This window comes from Monodon monoceros, unplaced genomic scaffold, assembly GCF_005190385.1.
Source record: "Monodon monoceros isolate NGI ecotype Baffin Bay Population unplaced genomic scaffold, NGI_Narwhal_1 Super_Scaffold_13, whole genome shotgun sequence".
Taxonomy (NCBI): domain Eukaryota; kingdom Metazoa; phylum Chordata; class Mammalia; order Artiodactyla; family Monodontidae; genus Monodon; species Monodon monoceros.
In genome coordinates, this window is record NW_021703769.1 from 83,022,793 (window position 1) to 83,044,245 (window position 21,453).

Here is a 21,453-nt window from a genome sequence, read left to right on the forward strand (position 1 = left end):
AAAAAAAAAAAAAAAAAAAAAAAAAAAAAAAAAAATATATATATATATATATATATATATATGTTATGCTTGATAGTGTTGAAATATCCAAACATAAAAGTGACGAAAGAAGTCATAAAGGAAAACATCAATAGATTTACCCTCTGTATGTCAAAAAGTAAGACACAAAAATTAAGGGTAAAAAAACAAATTGAAAACATTCTTGTCACAAATGACAGGAAAAACCCTAAGGCCTTGATAGAAAAATAGGGGAAAGGAAACTGACAGATCGTAGCAGGGGAAGCACAAAAAGCAGCCAACTTGGAAAAATGTGTTCAGCACGACCAGAAATCAAAGAATGAAAGTAAAATAACTACAAGCCCTGAGCTCAAGGCTCAGAGCCATAGATCTTCTCAGTGAAAACACGGGGAAATATCTTCACAAACTCGGAGTAGGAAAAAATTATTAAAGAGTTTCCTTCCAGACATTTTGCTTAGTTTTGCTATCCTGCCTGTGCTGATTCTCTAAGGGCCTACTTTGCCTGCCCGGCAAATCAGCATGGCTGCCCTGCATGTGGGGGCAGGAGTCTGGGGACAGCACTTCCCGGAGAGGACAGTTCCCAGAGGAGGTGCTACAAAGGAGCCAGCGGAAGACGGAAGGGCAGGACTGGGGAGCTGAGCAAAGGTGCAGCGGTGCCGCTGGGTGCGCTCAGGGAGCTTCGAGCTGAGCCCTGATGCTGAAGCATGAAAAGCACAGCAATGAGTGGCTGGAGATAAATCTGGAGAGGCAGGCGGGGGTCAGGTGATCAATGGTGCTATTTATGTGCTAATAAGCCTGGAATCTACTCTCTAAGCAATAAGGGTTTCTATACAAGAAGGAATTAGGGCTGGCAATCTGGTTAGAAGGTGGCCTGGGACTAAGTCTCCGGGCTGCTAGAAGCACAAGCACACTTGGGGGAACCCGAGGCTCCCTGCCCAGCCCGGATGCGACGCCTGCTCTGGGGGCCTCTGCAGGGCTTCAAGCGGGGTGTGCACTCCGCAGACACGCAGAGAACGTGGGGACTCCTGGGCGGAGAGGGGAGGCCAGATGGGTGGGGTTGTATGGCGGGGCAGAGCCAGTCAGGGACAGGGCTGCTGAAATGCGGAGGGGCAGTGGATGAGACAAGACGCTTACGAGGTAAAACCAACCCAAAGGGACGTACTGATGCCTTTGAGGGGGGCGGGGAGTGGTGAGGGGACAGGAATGACGTCTCTGTTTCTAACCTGGAGGGTGATGAGGTCTCCTTTGACAGTTTGCGTGTGGTGAACCTGGGGACGTCTAGGTGGGGACGTCTGCATGAATCTGAGGTCTGGGCTGGAAGCACATGACGGGGAGCTGCAGCCCGTGGTGGGAGGTGACCCTCGGGGAAGGGATCACTGGGGGAAACGTGGGGAGAGAAGACCAGTGTCCTGAGCAAGGAAAACCAAGGGACACCAACACTGTAAGGGCAGGACTGGAAATGAAGTCAGATGAGTCAGAGAAAATGGTCCAAGAGACAAAAGACTGAGACGTGAGAATGAGGAGGGAGATGGAAGTCAAGCCCAGGGAGCAGAGTTATAAGTGGAGGGGTGAAGAGAGCATGGGACGCAGAGACGTCGGGGAGGAGGGGACCGAAAAGTGCTCGCTGGGTCTGTGCTGTGGAAATGATGCCACGGCTTGGGCAGAGGGGAGCAGATGGCATGAGGGGGTGGAGATGATTCTCCTCTGAGGCAGAAGGAGCCAGGAGACAGGGGGAGCTTGAAGACGGAGGGCCGAGGGATTCAGTGATGGAGCCGAGTCCTGGAGTACACGGCCGCAGAGGGACCGAGCACACGGCGGGCGGGTTGCTCTCCACACATGTGGGATCGTAGGGGTTATTTGTATTCTTTGTGCTGTAAGTAATTTCTAAATCTTTTATTAATGAGCATATGTAACTTTAATAACAAATTACAAAGGTATTTTTAATATTTTAATCAAATTTAAATATTATAAGGTATAAAGCTATGAACACTCATATCTGTTAAAAACTAACAGGAGAACTAAACAAGATGAAATATTCTGAAATTTTCATGTAAGTATGCTTGTTACCTGCAATGACTTAACAGGAGTCACGCGCTAAGATTTAAATAAATTAATGCGGAAAAGACTTACTTTTTCTAAGTGGTCAAAGACCAAGCTTATTCTATTTTAGCAGTAAAATGCCTTAGTTAAACTCATGAAAACAGGGAAGGGCTCGGTTTGGGAATTAGTCTGAGATACGGAGATGGCCTTCCCCGAATGTCGGGTATCATGGAAGCTTGCGGCGCGTGCTGCCTTAGATGAGTCTGTGCGTTCCTAACACTACAGGATGCCAATGCACTCGTGTTAAAGGATACATTTTTAAAAAGGGAAAATCACGGTTCTCATCCAAATATAAAATGAGCATGTGTCAAAAGATTTTAGTTGTCATTAATTAATGAGGGAACCAGTAAGATGTTACAATGTATCAAAAGAGAATCTGAACCACACACACACATAACGACAGTGAGGAACACTAAAATGAATTTACAAATAGATGCAAAACTGACCAATAGCTACAGAGCAGTAACTAAGTACTGCAGCAACCGCTTATAACCAGGACACGATTCATTTGCATTTCTGTGGACAAGAATGATTTGTGGCACTACAAGTTTTCTACCATCTAGAGTTGTAAAAACAGCTCAGAAACAGTGAAAGGTGCAGGCCCCCAGAGCATCAGGGAACCCTGAAGGCTGCTCGATGGGACACCCAGCGACCTGCTTTGGGTCCACTTCGGAGTCCATCACAAGTCTTTTCTGGCAGTCTCCCCCTTGTGATCATAATAATCTTAAAGAAAGATTATTCTTAATTAAACTCAACAAATATTTTAGAGAATGGGCCAAATCCTTTTGCTATGCAACAGAGTTTTCAGCCTGTTTACAGGGTCCCTCCTACGGAGACATCAAGAATCCCTGCTCTCTCTTAACACAGGGATGCCCCAAGGCAGTCCCTTGGGGCACTGACCCCTGCTCTCAGCCCAGCAGGCTTGTACCTCGGGCCAGGCCTTGGGACAGTGCTGCCCTCTCCAGCCCCTGGCCTCCCACAGAGACGCCTGGGACCAGAGAACTACCGGCTCCACAGACAGGAACTACAGGATGCCCGCAGGGGCCCGTACTCTCCGTAAAGGGCTTCAGCTCCAGTCCGGTGCACAGACACTCGGCACAAGCTCCGGAGCTCTGCTCCATAAAAGCTCTAAAGAAGCCCTTTCTTAACGGCTGGCATGTTGTGGGGGCAGGTGTTACAAAGCGCCTGCCTCCGCCACTAAACCCCTCCAGTCTGGTCCCTGCGGGATCCACGGTTTCCAGGAGAATGGCGTCCTACTCAGCCTGCCAGGAGGCGCTGACGGCAGCGAGGCCCTGAGTCGCTGGATGAGCGGGCTGTTGGGTGGAGCTGTTTAGAACTGTCCACTTGCACGCCACTGAGTGTAGGCCAAAGAGCGTCTCCATTTTAGTGTACCTGCAGCTAAGCTGTTTTTTCTGACCATAATCAGCCAGCATGTTCAGCTGCTTCTTCAGGGCACTGGTTCCTAATAAAAATAAAAACCAGATCATTGGCCCAGTAGACAGTGACGGTCTTGCTGTCCGCACATCAGGGAGACGTGCGGCTAATCCACTGATAGCAGCACGAAGTGATTCAGCCAAGGCCGCAGACATGTTTTATACAATTGAAATCAGTATCAGCCCGGAGACACCCGTGCTGTCCACTTTAGATTCTCTGTGTAATAATCATACTTGGTGCGATCATAACAATAGTGTAGAGTACTCCGGATTCTTCTACACTACTTTTCCTCTGAAGCAAAAGCATCTGGGTATCAGCCAGCTCCAGGTGGGTCCAGTAGGACAGCCAGAGGCTGATGAGGGACTAACGACGCCCTCGGTCACTTTCTCAGCATCCTGGCCTGGTTCCCCACATCGGCGTCACCTTGAAAGCCGGCTGTTTCTAAACGTCTCGAGGCTTATGCTCTGGGGCCTTTGCTGACGCTGCCCCTTGTCGTCTGCTGGCCCCGGTCTCCTGGCATGCCTGCCCCTCTGAGGGCGCTGTCCACCTCCCAGCTGGGGCCTCCACACGCCGTCCCCCTACTGAACTCGGGACGTACCTCAGTGGGAGCGCCGTACGTGGCAGGATGTGTTGACGTGTCTGACCAGGTCCCTGCTGTCGGTGGGTTGAGACTGACCATTTCAGCTCTGCGCCCCAGCACCCAGCAGAGTGCCTGGTGCAGAGCAGACGCCCAATCAGGACTTGGTGCTGAATGGACGGATGGACGGATGGATGGATGGAATAAATGATTGCACGTAAGACCTGCTTCTCATTTAGGCAGGACGTCTGACAAAGAACCAGCCGATCATACAAGCTGTTAAGAAAATAGTTGGTGTGGCATTTTGAAACAATGCCTTATTTTATGTAACCGGGGTGCCATAGAGCACTTCCCTTCTGGCAGACGGTCTGTGACGGTAACTTGAGTCCACCACTGGGGACTCTGCCAGGGACTGACCCAGTTCATCTGGTGAGCGCCTCTGAAGGGCACAAAGACAGACGAGTAAAACACAGTCCTGATCTCAAGGAGGTGACACCCAGCGGGGGTCACCTCTGCTAGGGCCCTGATGGAGAGCCTGCTTCTGACACTTCTCTCCGTGCAGATCCCTGTCAGGTCCCGTTTTGCTTACAGGCCACGCGGCCCTGACATCCTCGGGAAAACCTTAACCGCCCAGAAAAGTTACGTCAATAAATACTGCCAATCCCTCCCCTCTTTGATCAGAGCTGTTGAACTAAAACTAAGATGGGTATTGGCTGATTTCCATTCACACCCTACCCTCTCCTTGAGGAAAGAGACCAGATCAGGCAACGCAGAGGACCACGGAGAGGGAGCGAGGGCCTGGGCCCTGGGCACCTCAGTCTAGGATGTGCTTGGAACCGAAGCCATTGTAGTCAAGGGTGAACACTTAGAAAGGCAGGACATGGAAGTAGCATACTGAAGGGGTTGGGGGAGCCCAATTCAAATAAAGGCAGGTCCACAGAGCGGCTTCCTTTAATCCCCGCAGAGACTGACACCCAAGTGCCATCCGGGGTCCACTTTCACCACAGTCACCGCTAAAGCACAAGAGGGAGGGGTCTGCCCCCTAAAGCTTCTCTGCAGTGGCCTGGCCGCCAGGAAGAGCACAGGCTCCAGGGGCTGACGGCTGGGCGGAGTCCCCTCCTCGCCTATTACCACCTGCGACCTTGGGCCAGGGGTTTACACTCGCACGTCATTGAATGACAGGGCCTGCTGCGGTCTGAGCATGCAATGATCAGAAGGGGGATCCATCGTGCGAGAGGAGGTGGAAGAACCAAAGGTAATTAGGGGAAACCCGTGAGTTCAGTCAACAGCCAGTGGGAGAGTGTACAGGGCAAGCGAGCTTGGGAAGAGCTGTGGCAGAACTGTAGGCTGTCCTGCCTGAGGGAGTGGGTGGTGCCCAGTGCCTGTGGGGTCTCAGCAGGACAGCCCGCTTTGGCTGGGGGGACACTGGGATACCACCACTCCCAGCTGTCCTGAAACAGAGACCCACTTATAATAACGTCACGATGAGACCGGCTGCCAGCCCAGGGAAGCTGACCATCACAAGAGCCCAGTGACCTATGGTCTGGCCAGCTCCTCCCTGGGGGAGGCCCCAGGAAGGAGCCTGGAGTAACAGTGGGATGACAAAGGCAGGAAGCCAGCTTCGGCAGGAAGCAGTTCAACGGAGCTCGTGTGTGGAGCCTCCAGGCAAGGGGCCGGGACAGGGGAAGCCTGGCCCTTAGGGAGACATCGTGAAACACGGTGGGTGGCACAGAGCAAAAAGCAGTGGCCTGGGAGGCTGCCCGGGGGCCGAGGCGGGGTGGGTTCTGCTCCAGGCCCTGCTGACTTCGTACGGGGGAGGGAGGATATAGTCCAGTTATATTTTAGGAAGGTCGATGTTTCGGCCTGTGCGAGAACGGTTTGGAAGAGGCTGTGGCACCTGTCCTGGTGAGAGGGAACCGTGCCCTAGAGAGACAGAGAGAGGAGAGCAGGTTCCTGCTACGTCCTAGAACGCAGACGGGCAAGGCTGCTGATGCACTGGGGTGGGAGTGGGGTCGGGAGAGGGAAAAAGAAACCCAGGACTATTCCTGGGCTTCTGGCTTGAGTGATACAGGAGTCACCAAGGGGGCACACACTGAGATTAGAATGGCTGCAGTGATGAGGCGGGAACAGTTAGGGTTAAAATGTCCAAAGACAGAGTTTGAAGAACCTAAGTTGGAGGCATCTGTGAGACAACCAGATTAGAGATGCCAACTGCTTATGTGGGTTCCATCTGTGGTCCTGGAGGCCAAAGGTGAGGAAAAGACGCCACTGGAAATCACAGGGATGCACGAGATGTCCTAGGAAGAGGTTCTGGGAGAGCGGAGAGGAGAGGCCAGCAGAAGAGAGGAGGGGAGGTGGCCGGTGGGGCTGGAGGGGAGTCCAATGAAGGAGGAGACTGTCTGGTGAAGGATGGTGGCGACCGCTGCTGAGAGGCCGAGGAAGGTGAGGAAGGAGACGGCCCACTGAGCCCTTAGCATGACGTCTGCGCCCAAACCACCAAAACAGGTTAACTATCATTGTTGCTGGCCCTCAGACCAGCCCCAGGTGCAGGCACTGTTCATGCACTTCCAAGTTCGTCCCACGCTGAACTGGGTAGTCTTGCTCAGGGTGGCCCCATGGGCACAGCCATCTGGGGCCTCGGCCCAAGCCCAGGCTCCCACTGGAGGCCCTCCAGCCACTCCGCCCGCTGCCCGCCTAGGCTCCCACGCCGCCCTTTAATTTTCCCGAAGCCCGAGCTGTGGTTTTCACTGGAAACTCCGTAAAGCATCGTAACGTTTTACTAGCTGTTCTGGGACTGGGCCAGAAGTAAAGGTTAAGGACGTTAAGAGCACAGGGAGAAATCTGATTATTGTCCATGGCGACAGTGTTGCTTTGTTACTTACTGTTTTCAGACAGCTCCACAATGTAGTAGAGAACAGGGCTGTTTCCATCAAAGGGTCGGACCCAGGAGAGCATCACGGTATGGCTGTGGGAAGAATTCAGGCTGGCCAGGAGGTTCTGGGGTGAATGAGGCAGTTCACTTGGATACAAAAGAACAAAAAAAAGAAAAGAAAAGAAAACGCAAGTCAGAATTGCGGGTCAGCCTCCTCGTTCTTATGTTGCCTGGTCCTTGTGTGCAATGTTTTGAAAATGGAGAACATCAAACACGCCCCGAACACAAATACTAACTACTCCCTGCCCCCAGAAAACCCTTCAGCATTCACAATGTGTTTTATTTTCCAAACATAATTTGATTTAATCCCTCTGGTAGGGATTAAACAACTAATGACTCTCACTTAAATCGAGTGGGGAGCGCCGATTTTATACAGTAGACTATTTAATTGAGAAAACTTGGTCAACAGTTTGTTTTTACAGCTAGAGGCTGTTAGTGGGAAGGCAGCAAGCCATAGAATAGGAAAAGGCCTGGGAAATATAATTTACTGTGGAAGTTTCCGACACCAGCCATTTGGAGTTACCAGCCAAAATGCCCATATGTATTCTTGGACAACGGAGCAGCCTCATTACTGAGCTTGCGAGGTTACATTGTTGTTCTGTCTTCTGTTGGATAATGGAGGTTTGGGGAAAGCACTGGAAGGGAAATGTGGTAAAAACACTAACTGGAACCCCACGGAAATAGTAAACAATGCATCAGCAAGGCTATAAAATGGAAACACAAAGCAAATAAATTCTGGAAAGAAGTTACTAACACAAAGGGTCTTCATTGGGATTTACTGGTGACGAAGCGTCAAAATCCAACTGCATGGTTTCTACCACCGGCGGGTCAGCAACCTTGCAATCGTGAGCTGCCCAGCCCATATTTAACCTTTACATCTCACGCTCCGGGAGCAGGACCCTGTTCTGTGGCCATTGAGAATGGCTTCTTCTCCTACAAGGAGTGCTGGGAAAGGGGAGGCCGGGTATCACCCGCTTCACCCACTAACAGCTTCTGGTCTCTCTTAGACATCAATTATTGCTAACCCACATAGGTCAGCACAAAAAGCCGTAATTATCCTTGATATTTTTAATTTAAAAATGTACTCATTACACTTTGAAATTTATTAAGCTGTTATGTGCTTGCAGCTACCTAAGAAACACAGCTCTCTCTAACCCACCACACCATTTATAAACAAACTAATATTTCTAACATAGACTGCGACTTTATTTATTTAACGTCTTTATTGGAGTATAATTGCTTTACAGTGTTGTGTTAGTTTCTGCTTTATAACAAAGTGAATCAGCTGTATGCATACATGTATCCCCATGTCCCTTCCCTCTTGCCTCTCCCTCCCACCCTCCCCATCCCACCTCTCTAGGTGGTCACAAAGCACCGAACTGATCTCCCTGTGCTATGCGGCTGCTTCCCACTAGCTATCTATTTTACATTTGATAGTGTATATATGGCCATGCCACTCTCTGGCTTCATCCCAGCTTACCCTTCCCCCTCCCCGTGTCCTCAAGTCCATTCTCTACATCTGCATCTTTATTCCTGTCCTGCCCCTAGGTTCTTCAGAACCATTTTTTTTTTTTTTAGATTCCATATATATGTGTTAGCATACAGTATTTGTTTCTCTCTTTCTGACTTACTTCACCCTGTATGACAGACTCTAGGTCCATCCACCTCACTACAAACAACTAAATTTTGTTTTTTATGGCTGAGTAATATTCCATTGTATATATGTGCCACATCTTCTTTATCCATTCATCTGTTGATGGACACTTAGGTTGCTTCCATGTCCTGGCTACTGTAAATAATGTTGCAATGAACACTGTGGTACATGACTCTTTTTGAATTATGGTTTTCTCAAGGTATATGCCCAATAGTGGGATTCCTGGGTCATATGGTAGTTCTAATTTTAGTGTTTTAAGGAACCTCCATACTGTTCTCCATAGTGACTGTATCAATTTACATTCCCACCAACAGGGCAAAAGGGTTCCCTTTTCTCCACATCCTCTCCAGCATTTATTGTTTGCAGATTTTTTGATGATGGCCATTCTGACTGGTGTGCGGTGGTACCTCACTGTAGATTTGATTTGCATTCCTCCAATGATTAGTGATGTTGAGCATCCTTTCATGTGTTTGTTGGCCATCTGTATATCTTCTTTGGAGAAATGTCTGTTTAGGTCTTCTGCCCATTTTTGGATTGGGTTGTTTGTTTTTTTGATATTGAGCTGCATGAGCTGCTTTTATATTTTGGAGACGAATCCTTTGTCACTTGCTTCGTTTGCAAATATTTTCTCCCATTCAGAGGGTTGTCCTTTCGTCTTGTTTATGGTTTCCTTTGCTGTGCAAAAGATTTTAACTTTCATTAGGTCCCATTTGTTTATTTTTGTTTTTATTTCCATTTCTCTAGGAGGTGGGTCAAAAAGGATCTTGCTGTGATTTATGTCACAGAGTCTTCTGCCTATGTTTTCCTCTAAGGGTTTTATAGTGTCTGGCCTTACATTTAGGTCTTTAATCCATTTTGAGATTTATTTTTGAGTATCGTGTTAGGGAGTGTTCTAATTTCATTCTTTTACATGTAGCTGTCCAGTTTTCCCAGCACCACTTATTGAAGAGGGTGTCTTTTCCCAATTGTATATTCCTGCCTCCTTTATCAAAGATAAGGTGACCATATGTGCGTGGGTTTATCTCTGGACTTTCTATCCTGTTCCATTGATCTATATGTCCGTTTTTGTGCCAGTACCATACTGTCTTGATTACTGTAGCTTTGTAGTAGTGTCTGAAGTCTGGGAGCCTGATTTCCTCCAGCTCCGTTTTTCTTTCTCAAGATTGCTTTGGCTATTCAGGGCCTTTTGTGTTTCCATACAGATTGTGATATTGTTTGTTCTAGTTCTGTGAAAAATGCCAGTGGTAGTTTGATAGGGATTGCATTGAATCTGTAGATTGCTTTGGGTAGTATAGTCATTTTCACAGTGTTGACTCTTTCAATCCAAGATATATCTCTCCATCTGTTTGTATCATCTTTAATTTCTTTCATCAGTGTCATAAAGTTTTCTGCATACAGGCCTTTTGTCTCCTTAGGTAGGTTTATTGCTAGGTATTTTATTCTTTTAGTTGCAATGGTAAATGGGAGTGTTTCCTTAATTTCTCTTTCAGATTTTTCATCATTAGTGTGTAGGAATGCAAGAGATTTCTGTGCATTAATTTTGTATCCTGCTACTTTACCAAATTCATTGATTAGACCTAGTAGTTTTCTGGTAGAATCTTTAGGATTCTCTATATATAGTATCATGTCATCTGCAAAGAGTGACAGTTTTACCTCTTCTTTTCCGATTTGTATTCCTTTTATTTGTTTTTCTTCTCTGATTGCTGTGGCTAAAACTTTCAAAGCTATGTTGAATGATAGTGGTGAGAGTGGGCAACCTTGTCTTTTTCCTGATCTTAGTGGAAATGGTTTCAGTTTTTCACAATTGAGAACGATGTTGGCTGTGGGTTTGTCATATATGGCCTTTATTATGTTGAAGTAAGTTCCCTCTATGCCTACTTCCCACAGGGTTTTTATCATAAATGGGTGTTGAATTTTGTCGAAAGCTTTTTCTGCATCTATTGAGATTATCACATGGTTTTCATCCTTCAGTTTGTTAATATGGTTTATCACATTGATTGATTTGCGTATATTGAAGAATCCTTGCATTCCTGGGATAAACCCCACTTGATCATGGTGTATGATCCTTTTAATGTGCTGTTGGATTGTTTGCTAGTATTTTGTTGAGGATTTTTGCATCTATGTTCAGCAGTGATATTGGTCTGTAGTTTTCTTTCTTTGTGACATCTTTGTCTGGTTTTGGTATCAGGGTGATGGTGGCCTCGTAGAATGAGTTTGGGAGTGTTCCTCCCTCTGCTATATTTTGGAAGAGTTTGAGAAGGATGGGTGTTAGCTCTTCTCTAAATGTTTGATAGAATTCGCCTGTGAAGCCATCTGGTCCTGGGCTTTTGTTTGTTGGAAGATTTTTAATCACAGTTTCAATTTCAGCGCTTGTGATTGGTCTGTTTATATTTTCTATTTCTTCCTGGTTCAGTCTCGGAAGGTTGTGCTTTTTTAAGAATTTGTCCATTTCTTTCATGTTGTCCATTTTATTGGGATATAGTTGCTTGTAGTAATCTCTCCTTTGTATTTCTTCAGTGTCAGTTGTTACTTCTCCGTTTTCATTTCTAATTCTGTTGATTTGAGTCTTCTCCCTGTTTTTTTTTGATGATCTGGCTAAAGGTTTATCAATTTTGTTTATCTTCTCAAAGAACCGGCTTTTAGTTTTATTGATCTTTGCTATAGTTTCCTTCATTTCTTTTTCATTTATTTCTGATCTGATCTTTATGATTTCTTTCCTTCTGCTAACTTTGGGTTTTGTTTTTGTTGTTCTTTCTCTAATGGCTTTAGGTGTAAGGTTAGGTTGTTTATTTGAGATTTTTCTTGTTTCTTGAGGTAGGATTGTATTGCTATAAACTTCCCTCTTAGAACTGCTTTTGCTGCATCCCATAGGTTTTGGGCCATCGTGTTTTCATTGTCATTTGTTTCTAGGTATTTTTTGATTTCTTCAGTGATCTCTTGGTTATTTAGTAGCGTACTGTTTAGTGTCCATGTGTTTGTATTTTTTACAGTTTTTCTCCTGTAATTGATATCTAGTCTCATAGCGTCATGGGTGGAAAAGATACTTGATACAATTTCAGTTTTCTTAAATTTACCAAGGCTTGATTTGTGACCCAAGATATGACATATCCTGGAGAATGTTCCATGAGCTCTTGAGAAGAAAGTGTATTCTGTTGTTTTTGGATGGAATGTCCTATAAATATCAATTAACTCCATCTTGTTTAATGTGTCATTTAAAGCTTGTGTTTCCTTATTTATTTTCATTTTGGTTGATCTGTCCATTGGTGAAAGTAGGGTGTTAAAGTCCCCTACTATTATTGTGTTACTGTCGATTTCCCCTTTTATGGCTGTTAGCATTTGCCTTATGTATTGAGGTGCTCCTATGTTGGTACATAAATATTTTTTTTATTTTTTATATTTTTGGGGTACGCGGGCCTCTCACTGCTGTGGCCTCTCCCCTTGCGGAGCACAGGCTCCGGACGCGTAGGCGCAGCGGCCATGGCTCACGGGCCCAGCCGCTCTGCGGCATGTGGGATCTTCTGGACTGGGGCACGAACCCGTGTCCCCTGCATCAGCAGGCGGACTCTCAACCATTGCGCCACCAGGAAGCCCGGTACATAAATATTTACAATTGTTATATCTTCTTCTTGATCGCTTGATTATTATGCAGTGTCCTTCTTTGTCTCTCGTAATAGTCTTTAAAGTCTATTTTGCACTGATATGAGAATTGCTACTCCAGCTTTCTTTTGATTTCAATTTGCATGGAATATCTTTTTCCATCCCCTCACTTTCAGTCTGTATGTGTCTCTACGTCTGAAGTGGGTCTCTTGTACACAGCATATATATGGGTCTTGTTTTTGTATCCATTCAGCCAGACTGCAACTTTAAATCATAGATCAGTACAATAAAGAATAAACTTGAGCTTGAAATGTTGTCTTGTTTTCTATTTGTGAATTAAGCTTTAAATCAGAAAAGGAACTTTTCTTTCTTTCTTTTTTTTTTAGTGGCTTTTAAAAAAATCAGTTTACTGTATGTATTTTTAAAAATATTTATTTATTATTTATTTATTTATTGGCTGTGTTGGGTCTTCGTTGCTGTGTGCAGGCTTCCTCTAGTTGCAGCGAGCGGGGGCTACTCTTCGTTGTGGTGTGCCAGCTTCTCATTGCGGTGGCTTCTCTTGTTGTGGAGCATGGGCTTCTAGGCACAGGCTTCAGTAGCTGTAGCATGCAAGCTCAGTAGTTGTGGCACACGGGCTTAGCTGCTCTGTAGCATGTGGGATCATCCCAGACCAGGGCTCGAACCCATGACCCCTGCATTGGCAGGTGGATTCTTAACCACTGTGCCACCAGGGAAGTCCTGAGCTGTTATTTCTATCTGAGTTCTCCAATAATGGAACCTCCCTTGGATTTCCAACGAAGGCCAATATGAAGAAAATGCCAGGATGAAAACATCTTTTCTGCTTCTCCCCATTTCCTGCTGGAATTGGTTTGTTCTGAAACCAAACCAAACCAAAGTTGTTGAAACAGTCCCACCTGAAGACAAACTAAGAATAAACTTGGATAAAATTTCCAAATAAGACAAGTTTCTTCTTTGTCCCAGGATGGAAGTAAACCCTTGGAATTTCCTGAGTGACAGGGGTGTCTTTGCTATTCATGGTGGGCCCCTCAGGCCAGACCTGAGTTTGTGCTAAAGGTCGCTCGTTGGGGGGCCCCTGCATAGTTCCAGGAGGGGGGTATACACGCTGGAGAGACCAACCATGTATCAGAGGGCTGGGGCTCTGAGACAGTGACATCAGCCTGACCTTCTGATCCCCCGGGAAGTGGAGGGGTGGGCGCTGGAGACGGAGTTCAACCATGTGGCCAAGGATTCAGTCATGACCACGTAATAAAACCCCATAAGAACTGGACACCAAGCTCAGATGAGTGTCCTGGTCGGTGATCAGACATGTATGTGCCGGGAGGGTGGCGTGTCCTGAGGATACGAGCTTTGTGCTTGGGACCCTCCCATTCCATGCCCTGTGCATCTCCTCATTTGTCTGGTCCTAACTTTTACTCTTTATGATAAAACTGAGATAGTAAATAAGCATTTAGCTGAGCTCTGGGGGTCTCTCTACGGAGTTACTGAGTTGACAGGGGAGTGAGTCTGTCAGGAGCACGGGGGCCTGTGAGCCCTGGAGCAAGCGGCTGGCGCTGGAGCAAGGACAGTCTTGTTGGGGACAGTGCCCTTCACCTGTGGGGTCTCTGCTAACTCCAGGCACTCAGTGTCAGAACTGCGCTGTAAGGACTTGCCCTGAAATGGAAGATTTTCTGACATGAGGAGGGTTAACTTAGCAGGCTGACAAGGGTGGTTGGGGTCCGGGCCGTTTTCTACGTGCAGACACTGGCCGTGCTCAAAAAGGCCCCCTGATGGCCACCACAGTCTCACTTCTAAGTCAGGAGGAGAGACGTGCAGGCGACCTGAGGCCTTGGAAGCAGATGCAGAACCCACGAGCCTGAAAAGACCTGCGTGATGTGGACGAGACGCTGGGGGGTTCCTGAGTGGCACCTTACAGCAGCCACAGGAAGAGGCTCCAATAAAACATTCCGGGGGGTTTTGCCTCCGGGTTGACAGCGAGTCACGAGTCTTTCCTCCCGCCAGAACTAGTGATCTTGTCTGCCCGTCCCTCCTTCCCGTCGGTGGTGACGCTCCAGGATCTCCACTCCATCCACTGTCCACCCTGCACACGGGCATCTCATGAGTCACCGAGTCCTACCTGCTGGACCTTAGAAAGGCCCACGCGCCAGACCCTCTGCTCCGTCCACCCACCAGCCCTCCCAGAGCCGTCGCACTCAGGCCGCTTGGAACCTTCTGCACTGTCGGGGTCACGCCACACCCCTGCACCGTCTGCAGCTCCCTCTCCATGCTCACGAGCTCTGTCCCCACACCGGGTGCGTGGAACCGCCCGGCCGTGACCAAGGCCATCACCAGTGACTCGCAGCTCCCTGAGCCAGGCCGTTCCCACCTGTGCCGGAAAATCCAGCTCAGCCTCCAAAGCTCCGAAGCTCAGTCTCTCCTCTGTGAAGACTTCCTGGGCCTCCCTCTTTCCCTCGACGAACTTTGGAGCAGAACTAATCACGTCTACCCCTCGACTCCCTCTGCAGCTCGTAGCTCTTTCAGTTGAGGAAGTCCTTGGAGCAGCTTAGGCAAGTCCCTCTGTCCAGCCCTCAGAGCTTGATGCTCACCCAGGGTGTGAGTCTGGGAAGAGTGGCTTCCGATGTCCCCCCTCCCAGTGCTGAAAAGCCACCAAGGAGAATGCCACAGGGCGTGCCAGAAGTAGGCACCTGAACAGCAACAATGGCAGCCCTGAGCCTGATGTGGAGGGGTGAGAAAAGACTTGAAAAGATTGATGAGACTTCGGAACTTAAAAGGCAAAGTGGCCTTGAGGCATTTAGACCAGGAACCGAGATCTAAAGCCCAGTGGTGTCCAAGGACATCACTGTCCGTGATGCAGCTAGAAATAACGAGCCCTCGTCCACTGCTGCCCCAAAAGAGTCCATGGTCGCCCCTGGAGGGTGGCCCACACAAAGTGTGTTCTTTACAGACATCACAGGACTCAGAGTTGGAAGGAAATTTAGATTTTTTTTCCCCCTAGTTCCAGCCTCTCCCCTCCATGGAAATTCCCTCTAGCGTACCTCGTGTCCAGTATTACCTGTTTCCTAATGCAAAGAACTTTTTAATATGCATTGGAAATGTACACTATTTCTTTAAATGATGTTTCGGTTATCTGGAAAATCAAGCTCTGCGAGATACTTGACTAACCCATCAACAGCCGATAAATGAGGCTTCAATATATTCTGAATCCATCTCAGAGAAGCTCATCTAATAGCGGGAGACTGTGTCCTGGCACCTTCTCCGCCAAGTCTGAAAGGAGATAAATGATCAGCCAGTGACTCACAGACAGTGATTTGCAGACAGGGCGGCAGCTGAAAGGCTCTGAGAACAACAGGGACAATGGGGACGAGGCCAGTGCTGTCACTTAAGTGAGTTAAAGAGAAATCACCATCAGGAAAATGACACCGCCATAATATCAGAAATTAACAACAAAACCTGGGCCGTAGGGGACGGCGATGAAGCGAGGTGTGTTTGAGAGGAACGGCTTGGGGAGAGGCTCGAGAGAAGGCAGTTGGGACAGTGGTGGCCATGGGGAGCTGCTCTGGTGGGAGAGGATTGGGTAAGCATTTCCTACGCAAAAGCGCTGTCCCTCTAACGCACAAATGACACCTTGGTCAAACCCATCTCCTCTGGCTTCACTCTGAGGATGAAGGCGATGGGGGCCTGATAACTCTCGAGAGATGGTATTAAATTGTTCGCTCCTTATTATGGCTTTGTCGGAAGTGGTTTTATTGAAAGAAACCTCTCCCACTGCCTCGGGGTCCGAGTCTTCCAGTCGCTCTGTAAGTCAGGTTTTTCTCTGTACTCCGGGCTCAGAAGAATTAGTCTCTGATCTCAGAAGGAATGATGCAATGCTAATTGGGTCTTTAAATGATTAACAATCAATCCAAAAAGCCTTCGCACCTGGTCCCTCACAGCAGGAAGCTTTGGGGGTCCAGAGTCACCCCAGAACCAGTTCCTTCCTGTAAGGCCCTAGCAAACTAGCAGGAGAGACACAGCTAACACAACTGGTGACTGGCATTAATGATGACCGTGTGTTGTTAATTTACCAGACGCATAAGGAGACCCTCTGGGATTGCAGACGCCTCTCCTCTCGGGGAGAGGATGAGGCAGACGCCTCAGAAATCAGTACCTCCTCGGCGGTACCAAATCCCAAACCCATTTCAACCTGGTAAGTGGAGCAGGGCTTCCTCAGACGCTGATGGGGCACCTGCTATGCACCTGGCGCCGTTCCACGCACGGTGGGCTGGCTCCGCAGCAGACAGACACACCTCGTGTGTCAGAGGATAAAAGAGAGAAACTTCCTGGCCCTGGGTGACGGGCAGGGTGCCGCGGATGAAAAGAGGAACATTTTTTATAAGATGGTGAGGAACAGTAAGAGCTGTGACTGATTGTCTGCCCTAAGCTAGGCTCCCGGCCAGGATTTACAAACAGCGGTCCACTCAAACCTCGCGGCCACCCTTTAAGGTCAATGGCAACGTGCCCAGCTTACAGGGGAGAAAACTGAGACTGAGGTGCGAGGTGACCTGCCCGAAGTCACACAGTCAGGGAGAACTGGGGAGGGGTCTCCAGGCCAGCCTCGCTCCAGAGAGCCGGTGACCCTGCGGGGACTGTGGCTTCTGCCCGCACGGTGCCCTCCCCAACCCCCCGCCCCCGGCTGGCACTGCACCAACTACCGAGCAAACCAACAGGAGAGCTGCCAGCAGGCGGCCTGCTTCTGAAAAGCCCACTTATGACGCTCCTAATTTCTACATTTAACAAAGTAGCTTTTAACTCAAGTGGGGAGGCTGGGGAAGCAGGCTTTCAGGTCCTTCGGAAGGACACTATTTAGCCACAAGTACCTCTCAGTCACTCCTGCAACGGGACATTCTTTGTTGTCATCTGAGTGAGTCAGGAAAATGTTACTGGGCTGGGTTTGTAAGTTCTCCGAGAAGCGCAGAAGACCCTACAATCCCGAGCCGTGATTGTCATTATTGCTCTCGTCATCACTGATGTCTCAGAGTTAAGACCTTATTGGATGTAAAGGTACAGCGCGTTCCAACCTACAGCCTTCCCCATTCATTCTGATTTGGAAGAGTGGAGTGTTTATTACACCAACAATTCACAAGGAACCAGTCTTCCAAATCAGCTCCGTAACCAGTTGTACCTAAATTGGTTTGAATCACGAATCTGCAAGTATTTCTATATTTAGAGATGAGGTGTTTTACCATCACACAAAGCCTATTATTTTATAGATACAGCAACATTTGCTGAAAAATGTATTTTACTTAGAGGAAATCAAATAAGCAAATACTAGGGGAGATGTGCAAATCAGTAGAACATAAAACGTGCAGAATAGGAAGAGTTCACTATATTGGAAGCACACAATTTGGCTTCTGCGGACAGAGTCTTTATGAAATGCTAACACTTATTTATGTGGTACCAATGATGGATGATCTGAGAGTTCTCAAAGGTAGTTTAAAAATTGTGAATAGCACAGCGCATTATGTGAATTCACTGGTCATGGATGCCAACGTCATCAACAATTTTTAAAAAGATCCCCACGTGAGCTATGGATGGAGGAGGAAAGCCAGCCGATCAGAGCTGAGCAAGGGTTGGCCGTCCAGCTCTCGACGGTGGGGGGAGCCCAGGGCACGTGAGCATCTAAGGGAAGGTGATCCGGGAGGATCGCCGGGGCCCTGCAACAAACACACATTCATTCAACCAACCAACGTGTATTTATTGAACGCCTAAGGTATGCCAAACACTGCCAGGCACTCACAATGCAGAGCTGTGCCATCCTTCTACTTCAAGGGGGAAGAAGTCGCCCGCGTGATCGGTGCTGACGAGGGCGGAGCAGGTGCTGGGAAGCACGGGAGAGACAGCCTGCATCCCGGGGGCAGGAAGGGATCCTGCGCTGATTCCCAGAGGAGGGGCGCACCCTTCAGGGGGAGGTGACAGAAGAGCCAGGCCAAGCCGTGGAGGCAGCAGGGGCTGAGGTGCCCTGGATGGGGGCCCGGGGGCCCAGGAGGGCAGGAAGAGCCCAGGGTCAGCGGGTCCAGTGGTGAGAGGCAGGGTGGGGAGACCCCCACTGATCCTCTAGGGCTGAAAGGCAACTGGGTGATCTTTGATCACAACAGGTGACTAACCTCTGCGGAGCACAAGGTCATCCTGGGGAGGCCAGCCTGGAGGTAGAATGGCGCTTTCCCAGGTGCCGCAGCTCCAACAGCCGGCCTTTCTGGACTAGCAGCTGCCCGTCATTAACCCGTCAAATCCCACGCACAGGCTGGCGGAGAGCTGCTTGTTCAGGTATGTGTGCGACAAACACGGGGGGCCCTGGGTGCAGCACCGAGCAAGCGTTTTTCCTTTTCCTTTTTAATTCCCTCGGCCAGGGCCTGGGGATTCAAAGGCAAATGAGACATGCCCCTGTACTCAGTGTTCACAGCCTATTTCAGGGAATGAATTTTGCCTATAGAAGCCTTCCTGCATCGCAGTGGGCAGAGTCCCGTGAGAAAGACCTCTCAATCCTCTCAAAGGCCCTTCCTGACGGCCAGCGTGCCCCTGTCGACCAGAGGGGCTGCTGCCCGGCCAGCCCTGCCCCGCTTCTCTAGTTTCGGGTTTTACTTCTGTGCGTATGGGCTGGGGGAACATTTTGGGGGGCAACATTTTTAAAAAGCAGATAAATACATGTCGGAAAAACACACCGGGTCAGCAGGCTTTTCCGCTTCCTGCCCGTGCGGAGAGGGAGCTGTGGGAGGATGAGCTCGGAGCACAGAGGTGGACGCAACCAGGGCTCCCACGGCCCCCACCCCCAGGAAGGCCCAGGGAGAGGGAACGGGGCCCACGGAGAGGCCGCTGGCTTTCCTGGGACCTGGGCCAACCCGACACTGACCGGAAGCTTCTGACGGGCATCACTTGGAAAAGTGGACCTGCTGTCACTTGCACACGGTGTGGTAAACAGTCTACAACGATATGGGCTCAATGCAGAGAATGTGATAAAAGGGATCAATGAGGAGGAAAACCAATAATTAAACCATCTAAACCGAGGCTGAACATATTATCATTTTAAGGTTACCAAAAAAACCCCAACCCTGTAAGCGTACATGCCTGAGGCCCAAGGCGGTGGCCTCTGACTGCTGGCTGGCGACCCATCACGCGTGTTACGTGATGGTCACGGGGGGGGGGGGTTGACACCGTGAACACGGAGCAGCCGCGATACTCACATCACCTCCAGGCGGGCTGTCCTGGAGTCGTTCCCGCCCTCAGAGATGACTCCACAGGTGTAGTCTCCAATGTCGCCCGACCACGTCTGGCTAATGAGGAGGGACCCGTCCTTCTCCACCACAACCCTGGAGCTGCCAGATGGGGTGATGATCACGTTGTCCTTCTTCCACACGTAGCTGTGGGTCAAGCAGAGAGTCCTGAGTTAGGACCCCGGTCGCTGATCCTTCCCTGTCTGTTAAAAAGCAAGCAGCTGGGGCTTCCCTGGTGGCGCAGTGGTTAAGAATCCGCCTGCCAATGCAGGAGACACGGGTTCGAGCCCTGGTCCGGGAAGATCCCACATGCCGCAGAGCAACTACTAAGCCCGTGCACCACAACTACTAAGCCTGCGCTCTAGAGCCCGTGAGCCACAACTACTGAGCCCACGCACCACAACTGAAGCCCGCGTGCGTAGAGCCCGTGCTCCGCGACAAGAGAAGCCACCACAATGAGAAGCCCGCGTGCCGCAAGGAAGAGTAGCTCCCGCTCGCTACAACTAGAGAAGCCCGTGCACAGCAACAAAGACCCAACACAGCCATAAATAAATAAATATATTTAAAAAAACATAAAAGCAAGCAACTGATGACCTTGTGAGTACAGTAAAAACCGCCAAACTGTGCTCTTAAAAGGGTGATATTTAATACTATGTGAATTACATCTTAAAAGAAAAAGGAAAAGTGACCAGATGTCTTGTCACAATACAAAGACAGATGCTGAAGTTAAAACAGGACAAAAAGACAAGTGCAGACATTCGTCTGTCTTTGGGTTCAGGACGGGGAGTCTGAGGGCTCCTGACCACCCGTGTCACCACTGCAACTGTACCTCCCGCTCCTGCAGGAAGGTCTCTGGGGGACAAGAGTGTAGCCTGGGCAGGGGGCAAGGTCCCCAGGGTGTCCCCGTACACGTTTTCTTAAAATCCAACCATTCTGGGGACTTCCGTGGTCGCAGAGTGGTTAAGAATCTGCCTTCCAACGCAGGGGACGTGAGTTCGATCCCTGATCAGGGAACTAGATCCCACATGCCACAACTAAGAGTTCGCATGCCACAACTAATGAGCCTGCCAGCCGCAACTAAGGAGCACACGTGCTGCAACTAAGAGCCGGTGCAACCATAAATAAATAATATAATATAATGTAATATAAATAAAAATGTTTAAAAAAAATCCAACCATTCTGGCAGACTGTCCTTAAAACTGCATTTCTTTCTCTTTTAATTCCTTATGACATTTTAGCACATTTTTCTTTTCAAATGTAGACTCCACTAGGAGCCAGTCCAGCCCCTCACTAGTCACGGCTGGACGAGATCAAAGTGCTGGCTTTCCTTTCCCAAGTACTGGATTGGATTTCCAGAATGCACCCCGTTCCTTAAAGGCTTAATGCACACAGAGCACAGACATTTACAAACTGCTCCTCTGCAATTACCCCCAGACAGAGCAGGACTGTCTCCACCAGAAGGAAGTGAATCAGCTGCTCACTTGGGGGGCAGCATTCGGCGGCCAGTGTCCCTTAGGGCCAGGTGCTCCTTGGGGCAAAGGAACCCAGGACAAGGGGTGCCCCAGAGTAAGCCGCCTACTTCCTTCTCAGGAGGGAAGCTCCGATTTTGTCTATTTAATCACACTAAAGAAGTTACAAGAAAACCACAAAGGTCTGAGGGGGGTTTCTGGTGTGCCCTTAGGGTAGCAGAAAACTGGCTCATGTGTCCTTCGTTCGGTGACACTCCCAAGTCCTTTAGAAACGAATGAATTCCTTCCTAGAATCCTAGATTTCTCCAGGTAATCTCTAACTTGCTGGCTTTCGTTTCTTCGTTTTGCATTCAACATTCTTGTAACGAAAGCAAACTTGGTTTCTGAGCTCTGGGGAAACTCCAGAG

At 48.8% G+C, this 21,453-nt stretch overlaps 1 protein-coding gene across 1 annotated transcript in view; it reads right to left on the reverse strand.

Moving 5' to 3' along the window:
* The window catches only part of SDK1 (sidekick cell adhesion molecule 1), a 653,415-nt gene that overhangs the window by 17,930 nt on the left and 614,032 nt on the right, over window positions 1-21,453 (reverse strand). Inside the window, exons 14-15 of the mRNA XM_029220872.1 lie at window positions 19,548-19,724; window positions 7,012-7,148 (exon numbers count right to left, since the gene is read on the reverse strand). Of these exons, the coding sequence (XP_029076705.1) occupies window positions 7,012-7,148; window positions 19,548-19,724 (314 nt within the window). The remainder of the gene's footprint in view (window positions 1-7,011; window positions 7,149-19,547; window positions 19,725-21,453) is intronic.